This window comes from Scomber japonicus, chromosome 1, assembly GCF_027409825.1.
Source record: "Scomber japonicus isolate fScoJap1 chromosome 1, fScoJap1.pri, whole genome shotgun sequence".
NCBI classification, from domain to species: Eukaryota; Metazoa; Chordata; class Actinopteri; order Scombriformes; family Scombridae; genus Scomber; species Scomber japonicus.
Genome location: NC_070578.1, coordinates 28,552,317 through 28,561,461, shown reverse-complemented (window position 1 = coordinate 28,561,461; position 9,145 = coordinate 28,552,317). Strand labels below are relative to the sequence as shown.

At 38.3% G+C, this 9,145-nt stretch overlaps 1 protein-coding gene across 1 annotated transcript; it reads left to right on the top strand.

Moving 5' to 3' along the window:
• Window positions 1-210: 210 nt before the first annotated feature.
• vegfd (vascular endothelial growth factor D) lies at window positions 211-6,797 on the top strand. Its single transcript, XM_053321036.1, has 8 exons — window positions 211-369; window positions 2,738-2,951; window positions 3,040-3,160; window positions 4,340-4,409; window positions 4,533-4,660; window positions 4,757-4,872; window positions 6,023-6,188; window positions 6,635-6,797. The coding sequence occupies exons 1-8, from the start codon at window positions 256-258 to the stop codon at window positions 6,651-6,653; spliced, it is 948 nt and encodes a 315-aa protein (XP_053177011.1). The 5' UTR covers window positions 211-255; the 3' UTR covers window positions 6,654-6,797.
• Window positions 6,798-9,145: the final 2,348 nt, after the last annotated feature.

Genomic DNA, 9,145 nt, shown 5'->3' with positions numbered 1-9,145 from the left:
TTGCTGTGACAGGTTACGTCTGGCTCACACACACACACACACACCCGCTCTTCTGCGCAGCTGGAAGATTGGGAGTTTCTGTTGCACATACCTGGACTGAGAGGATTGAGTGTGTGTGGTCTGAGGGACTCAGCTGGTCTGGGAAACTGAGTCAGAGAGGCAGCCAGCTCTAAGTGGTTTCTTCCAGCAGTAAAAAGGAGTCAACTTCATACTGCTGAGTGCTTCTCAGAGACAGCAAGCAGAGTCAAGAGGACAATGATGATGAAGATGAAACAGACTCTTTGCAGAATCTCCTGCTTGGTAACTCTTTTGGTGGAGCTGAGCTGGATAAATGTGGGCCACAGCATGCACAGAGAAGGAGGAAGTAGGGTAAGTGTGGCATGAGGCTTTATGTATTCAAGTGTAACCTCTGTCTTAAAAAAAGCTTATAAAGGCAGCAACTTAAGAAGCTCCTTGAATTGTATTGCTTTTTGTAGTTTATAAAGATAGATTTTGTTTCTCATTTCAATAAAGATATCTTTAATTTATTATCTAACACTGTCCGTTGCAGTCCTCTTAAATTCTTGATACACTCAAAGGATTAATTTCACTCCCTTTTTTGCAATTTTGTGGTAATGCACACTCTACAAGTGTAGCCTCTTCCCTCTTTCCCCTCACTATCTCATAAATCTCACACTTGACCAGTTGCTGCCGGTGCCACACACTAACATGTGCTAACTGTGTTCTGTCCCCTGAAACTAAAATCAATATGAATCATGCGTGTGCTTGCATGTGGCTCTTCTTAAGTAAACAGTCAAATGCACGTCAGACATAGTAAAAATGCACATTGTATGTGCATCAGAGGGATTATTGAGCCACTTCACTCCCTTTGTTCATGCTGTTACTTAAACTGATTGATTTCATCTTGCTGTCATTCATCTTCATTATTGTAATCTCCCCATTCACTTCCTTCGCTTTTACCTCTCATTCGATTCCTGTCCCTCTCTCAGGCGTTTGTCAGGCTGTTTCTCATTAGCGGGTCTATCCCCCGGTAGAAATTACAGAGGGGAAACCTCCTTATTTTCTGTTGTTGCTTCTCTGATTTAAGTGGAAGCAGTCAGCCAGTCAGCCTGCCCCACCCTGTTCTGCAACACATTGAATACATCAGAAGGATCATTACAGTTGTCCAGAGGAAATAAAGCAAACATTGTGCAGACAAGTGCAATATTTCATAATCATCCTCTCTGCTGTGCCTCCGGCCTTGTTGTAGACTTCCCATCCAGTATCAGGCTTTGGCTTTCCTACCTCAAAAATGAGCCTGCAAAGTCCTAAAATTTTAACTCCTCTCTCCCTTAGATTAAACTCTTGTCCCAAACTACCTATTAATAACAGTAAAAAATGATTTATTTCATTAGGGCACACACATTATTACATTAGATTTCATCCAAAACAAAAAAATACACTTCAGCATTTGACTCTGCATTTCATAACAATCTCATGCGAACCACCTAGTATTAAAATCTACTCTGCTTCGATTTTGTTCTGGTTTGTGTCATCATGGGAACTTTGCCCTTTTGTGGTAGCATAACAGGTGTTTTTATGGTTTTCTCCCACTCCTGAATCATAGCTCTTCTCCTCTAGGGCGAGTTGCCAAGGACAATCTGATACTGCATGCTGGTGGTTGAGGCATTATATGCATGTCATCGTTCTAGTGTATAAATCCAAACTCTTCAGTGGCAGCGTCATAAGACTTCAGAATGAGCAGTGTTTAGAGACAGAGAGGTTTAAAGGCAGACCGGAGCAGCTGTTGATAATCACACTCTAACTAATGGGTGTGACATCAGGCCAAGTGCTCCAAGTAACTCCACACTGAAGCAAACGTCATATGAATTCAGCCTTAGTGTAAGACACATGTTGGTAATAATAATGCATGGTAATGTAGCTATGAATGCAGTTTCTTATGTTTTACTTATGTGCTTTTGCATGAATATTTTTTGAAACAGTCTACAGTCTCTCTAGAGGCTCTGTGAGGCTGTATAAATAAAATTAATTCACAATCCATCCAATAGTTGTCAAGATTGTTTGTTGAATGTAAACCAAAAACCTGCTGGTTGCATAAGAATTTAAGTCAGGGTATTAATAAAACTGGACTATCTCCATAGGATTATATGGCAGTCTACATAGTTGCCAAGGTATTCACTAAGAACCACAAATGTAATGTTGGATCTAGAGGACAAGTCAGAAGAGCACCAAAATCTATAGATCTATCTATCTCTCTATTTCACAGTATACCTAGATTTTTTAATTTAGTGTCTCTGGTATGACATTCATGCACAGACACAACAGTAGTACCAAAAGCAGCCAGCAATGGCAGAGATTAAAGCCGGGCTCAGAAAATTTGGGCTGATTTATCCCTAATTCACCCCTCCTGACAATCGGAAGAGAAATCTGGTCTGGGACCTTAGTTGATACCGATGTTTGGCCCACATTTTGAGGGGTTTACAAAACCAGTCTTAAACCTCCAAAACTGTTTGCAGCCTCATCAAGTCACCCCAATGATTTCAAACATATATGATATTTACAGTAGGAGTTCAAATCTGGATGATTTCATCATTACTTTCCAAGTGGGAGACAGCTAGTGACCGCATCTCCCCGACCACAAAGTTTCCATCCCCAAAACACATTCAGTTACATCAAGTGGAACTTAGACTTCATTGAGGAGGTTTTTCTTATGTATGACTCACTGTGATCTCTGCAGGTAATGAAGCAGTGGGAAAGGAAGGTGCGGTCAGCGTCCAGCCTTGATGAGCTGCTGAGGCTCGCAGACTTTCCCGACTGGAAGCTGTGGAAGTGTCGTATGAGACTGCAGCAGCCAGAGACCCAGACAGAGACCCTATCCTCTCCTCCTTCAGCAGGGTCTCACCGCTCTACACGTTACGCTGCTGAATCTTACAGCCTGGAGATACTTAGAGGTTGGATAAAAAAATACAGCACATGTTCAAGTGTACAAGTCTGTATGTGTGTCAATGTGGTTGTAAACATTGTCCATCTCCCATTTAGCCATAGATGAGGAGTGGCAGAGGACTCAGTGCATGCCCAGGGAAACATGTGTCGACGTGGCCAAGGAGCTAGGCACCGACCCCTCAATGTTCTTCAAGCCTCCCTGCGTGTCCGTCCACAGGTTTGTTAAACATTAGTCTTTAATTCCCCTTACGTTATCTGAGTGTTACTGTTTTCAAAATCCTTGTTGCTATGAGAAGTTTTTTATCAGCAAAAATTATATCACATAGTCGACATATGTCTTTTACTGTTTTATGTTGCATTTTAGTCACTTTAATACTAGGGCTCACCTCCCCACGTGCAAATGTTCAACCAAAACAAGCTGCCCACTCCCACTGACACTATTTTGCAAGGGCACCTTTGCTGCATCCTGGGCTTAGCACCACCCAAGAGGGTTGTGATAAATTTATAAAAAATACAAACAAGTCAGTGTTTTTTAACCCTATGGCAGAATGAACAGACACAGTGCTAAAACAAAGTGTAGAGATTGGTCTGGCTATGCAAGACTAGTTGAACACGAAACCAGATTCAGATGTGGAAACAATGTGCAAACTTGGGCTAATGTTAGCTATTTTAGCTCATTTGTGCCAACAGGGCAAGAATCATAACCAAGAAACAGTAATCTTAAAGAAATATCACAACAATAATCTGACTCAGTGCGAGTCCCGGAGCTGGGGTGAGCAGCAGATGAGCCAACTGTCAATCACAGTTGTCCAAACCCACACGGCAGACATCAAAGCTCCTAGAAATCTTCAAATGTTATTATTGGAGCAATCATTTACAATATGGCCACTAATACTGTTATTAGAGCGCATGAATGTGGCAATTGAGACCACAATGACTTGTTGAAGAACTATTTGTGACTTAGTGCATCTAGAGAGAAACACTTTTTCAATGTGAGTCAGTTGGAGCCAGGGACTTTTTGGAGCCAGTATCTAGCAGCTGTTGGTGGCATTGAAACACAAACAACAAAAGCCCATTTTATGTATAATATGATACAGTAAATCTCTTAGCTTAAAACTATTTACAAAACCATTTTCATAAGATTCAAAGTGTAAAAATTACTTGTGGTTTTATGGAATGTTATGTGCTAGACTACAGTGTTAGATTGCATATTGATTTATTGGAATGATTTATTTTAATCAGTATTCATGTACTGTAGATCAATTTGACCTCTAACCAAACATGATCTTTTAAATATATTTTTAAATTTTCCACAGTTATAACAACCCACTTAATTTTCTGCATTATGCCACGCATGTCACTTTACCCAGATGTGAATTTGTTTTCCTACTGACAGGTGCAGTGGCTGCTGCAATCAAGAGGGTGTCACCTGCAGAAACACAACTACTGTATATGTCAATAAAACTGTGAGTGACCAAATCCTTTCGAGTATTGGATCTTAGATGGTAGAAACAGCTTTCAGTTTTCAGGAGTCAAAAGCTCTTAGACATATGTGTGTGTGTGTGTGTGTGTGTGTGTGTGTCCTTCAGGTCCTTAGTGTGATTCCATTCAAGTTTATACCAGAGCCTGTGCTTATAAAAGTAGCCAATCATACAGAATGCAGATGCATGGAGCCTGCCATAATACGACGTGATGCTCAATCTCACAGGAGCAGTGGGTGAGTCCAAAACCTCCATCAGGCTTATTTCCCAACTGAATTTGGTAAGATTGTTTTTTTTTAAATTCTGTTCTAATCCATCTGTTTCGTTGGCAGCTGCTCGCCGATCGGACAGCTGTCAGATGCAGAGGACTCCAGGAGACTTTGCGCCAGTGGGCTGATTTGGGATTGTTCAAATGACAGATGCATACCTTACCCTTCCAGCACACCAGGTGTGTGTATGCAAATATATACTGTATATAGAAAGGCTTCTTGGATGTGTGCTGCAGCTTTTTAGAAGAAGTCCAAAAAACATAATGTTTTCAGATTTTATGTACACCAACTGTATTTTAAATTGGAATTCAAAATAATAATACTCTGGTCCAAACTGAAATGTCTCTACAAATGTTGAAGAAATTGGCTTAAAATGTTGTACAAATTTGTGGCTCCCAGAGGACGTATCCTAATAACTTTTAATGCTAGCATTTAGCCCAAAGCATCACTGTGTCCTAGTACATTCTCACAGAGAATTCTCCATCTTGTCTGTTTAAAAAGCATTTTGTGATCCAAAACCCAGCATTATATCTAGATTGTTTATTGAACACTAGTTTTAAAGTATAACCACTGTTACATTTTTATAGTACGCACTATGAAACAAGAATCTGTTAAAATACCATTAATTACTCCTTAATTCAAGTGGTGGATGGACAGCACTTATATGGAGCCTTTCTAGTCTTCTGACCACTCAGCATTTTAAACTACGTGCAAACATTCACACACGCATTCACACAATGATGGCAGAGGCTGCCATGCAAGGTGCCAACCTGCACATCAGGAGGAGAATCATTCACACACACACTCTCACACTGATGGCACAGCCTTCAGGATTAAATTAGGGATCAGTATCTTGCCCAAGGACACTTGGAGAAGTTGGGATCGAACCTTCAACCTTCAGCCTACACAGCTTTCCCATTGACCCACAACTTAATTTTAAAAGTCTTTGATTTGATAATTAGGTACATTTATGGGTTAAAAGCAAAAACTTATAATGGACTAAAACTTAACAGAACAGAAACGAAAACAAAACAGAAATTTCCACAAAGGCATTTTAAGATGTACATTAACAGGTGGTTTCATTGTTTTTGCACATATTTTAAAAGGCTTTTAAATCATGCAAATTACCCATTAAAAATACCTTAATTAATTTCAATCTATTAATTATCCTCTTAAAAACCCATTAACAAATATTCTAATTCCATCATTATTATTTGTGAAGGAGGTTTTTTTCATAGTGATGGAGACTCAGCTGACAAGATGGAAATTAATTTATTGTACTTATATTGTCTTTGTGACTTGAATAAACCATTTTTACATCTTGCTTAGAGTTTCCACTCACTTCATGGATGCCAGACTGTGAGATAGATGTGGAGCGCTGTGACTGTCTTCCGAGGCCTGAGCCCATTCGTCAGCCAACATCGATCCATCCCTGTCATCTCAACTCTTCCGTCTGCGCCCTAAAGCATCAACGTTTTGATCAATCCGCCTGCAGGTAGAAACCACAGAGAGACTTTGATATAATGATAATGATTTGCTCTTTTACCATGGACACATTCCCCATATACTCTTATCTGTACTCAAAAGTGACATTAGACACATGAGAAGGACCATACTTACTGTAGACATGTCCTTGTCATTATCATACATAGGAAGTATAAGAAAAATGGAAATGCTGAGAGGAAATCATTCAAAGGATCAAGCATAAGTAAAGGGGTATCTTTACCGCATTAATTTAATATTAATTTATTTACATTTGTGTGTCTGTTGAGCGCAACATCACATATTCAGCAGCAGAAAATGGTTTTGGAAATACAAAAAACTTCCTGCTAAGTCACACATCATCCAGACTGAAAGCTGGCAGAGTGGAAGACTTTCTGAGGTCTGCTGTGTCTAAATTTATGCTTCTTTTTTTTTGAGTGATTCCTCTTTTCTTCACAGATGCAGACGGCCAAAGTAGAAGTCCTGTGGTGGAATAAATTACGACAACCTGCTGGCCAAGGGTGTTTGGAGGCAGAGAAAAAAACGCTCATAATTTATTTACAATCCTATTTATGCTGATCATTTTAACTAATTAAGATATTAACTCACATGACCATGTTAATTGATTACCTTTATGTTTCAATCAATGTGTGAACTTTATGATTTGTACATTTGTTCTGTGCACTGAATATGTAGTTTATATTAAAAGATTATTTTTATAGTTTGAACTTGTTATGGATGTATGGATTATTGTTCATCTTTTGATGGACTTTTCACAAATATTCCTGTTTGTTAATCTGTATTTTCTCTTGTTATTCGAACTCAAACAGAAAAATGTTAAACTTGTTGCATGATTTGAGGGCAACAAGGGCTGCTAAATTTTGACGTGAAAAATAAAAATGTCAAACCAAGTCACTTAAGCCTTGTTACTCAAGTAAGACAACAACCCAAACCTGATCTTATTCTTCAAAATTTCATTTTCAAACAGCCTTTAAAATATTCAAACTGTTTTAAAGTTTTCATGTTTTATAAATGTACAGCTTTTAATTAAACCTTTCATTAATAAGGTACCTTTGTGATGCTGATTAACAGGAAAACACTCTTTAAAGTGAAAGTGGAAACAGATCTCTGCAAAGTAATCTAAATTAATGACAAATATAACACACTAAACATATGTTTGCATAAGTATTCACCCACTTGGGACACACCTAAATCACCACTGGTGCAGCTGATTGGTTTTAGAAGTCATGCAATTAGTTAAATACAGATCAGCTGTGAGTAATCAACTGATTTTAATTGATTGTAACTATGTGAGAGGCACCAAAATAGAGGAAAACCTGATGCAGTCTGCAAGAAACCTGCTACTTGGGAGAAGATTTGTTTTCCAGCAAGACAATGAGCCCAAGATTAAAGTCAAAACTACACATGACTGGTTTGAAAACAACAACCAAGGTTAATTTCCTTTTTTAGTCAGAGTCCAGATCACAATATAATTAAGATTATGTGGCAGGAACCCAAAAAGGATTCTGACTGATGTTTGATTGGTTTTGCAAAGAAGTGTGGAGAAAAACTACAGCATCCTTACAGTAAATGCAAACATTCAAAGGGAATTTTCCTCACTGACTCAATACTGCCAGAGGTGCATCTACTAAATACTGACTTAAAAGAGGAGACTACTCAAGCACAAGTATTTTGTTTATTATAATTTTAGTAAATTAGCTACATTGAATCTACTTTTCTTCACCGTTGTAAAATAATAAAACATAAAAACTTCCAGGGGAGGGGTGAATGTTTTTCATAGGTACTATACAAGAACATGCTATCCTCCAAAGAAAGCTTTGTTAGCCAGATGGTTGCAGAAAAGACAGAAATCTATGCTTTTGTATGTTTGAGCTTGATCTTGTGTATGTATTTGCAAGGCAAAGCCACACCGTCTCTAATGGTCTATGAAGACCTGTAGCAGCAACAGCAGGACAGAGTGGATAGTAAATACGGTACTTCATAAAAACACACTATAATTGTAAATGTGCTTAATTTACTGTTGCTTGGTGAATGTATTGATTTCTTGTCTTGTATTCCTCCCCACTCTATAAAATGCACACATTAGAGGGTATAATATATGTCCTTCATCCAAGTGATTTCACAGCCATCATAAAGTGTCCAGATACCATTATTTCCCAGTAACCATAATGTCTCATATAGTTCCACAGAAGCTCTTAGACATGATAACATTAGGCGCTTGTCCTCTAAAAAGCAACATTAGCAGCATCCGTGCTTGAGCTTTTCATTCATGGCAGGCTCGCTCTGTGTTTCAGATCCATGCAGGCTGTTACCAAGGTCTCATAAAAATTGTTAGTTGGAAATAACGGGCGGACGCCATGTAAAACCACTGTTGCCCTTTTAGTTTTGAACTCTGAGACTGATCCTTGTAATAGAACAAAAAGGAAAATACAATTTTCTGTGTATTTCATTACATTAATTTTAAATTATTACTTTAACCCTTCATATATAATGAACATACTAAACAGGCCTGAAGTTACAAGGAGATTTGCCTCCCTCTTGCTGCACTCATTGTGTACTGCTGTTTCCCAACATACTTTTCTGGCTGTTTCTCTGTTACATAATCAAAAAACTCAATTTTTAATAGTGTAAATTAAGAGTTTTAAGTAAATTAGGAGAAGAATGTCCATCCCTGTGTTTATAATTTCCCAAATAACACATTAAAATTCCCATTTCGGTTTTGTTTGGCTAACATTTATTTTTCATGACGAGAAAATAGCAAGCAGAACCATATTTTGAAAATATGAGGCCAGAGATAAATGTAAAGGTACATAACCATAATTTCTATCAGCTTGATTAAGTAACCCTCATCCTACCAATATTTAACATACAAGGACCACCGACTACCCTCGGGACGCCAGGAATAAATTACACATAGCAACATGTAAATTTGTTTCTTCTCAAAACATT

Excerpts from the sequence above, each read along its gene's own strand:
- vegfd (XM_053321036.1), top strand. The coding sequence starts at position 256 with ATGATGATGAAGATGAAACAGACTCTTTGCAGAATCTCCTGCTTGGTA. Across the intron at positions 370-2,737 it reads ACAGAGAAGGAGGAAGTAGG|GTAATGAAGCAGTGGGAAAG; the intron begins GTAAGTGTGGCA and ends TGATCTCTGCAG. Across the intron at positions 3,161-4,339 it reads CCCTGCGTGTCCGTCCACAG|GTGCAGTGGCTGCTGCAATC; the intron begins GTTTGTTAAACA and ends TCCTACTGACAG.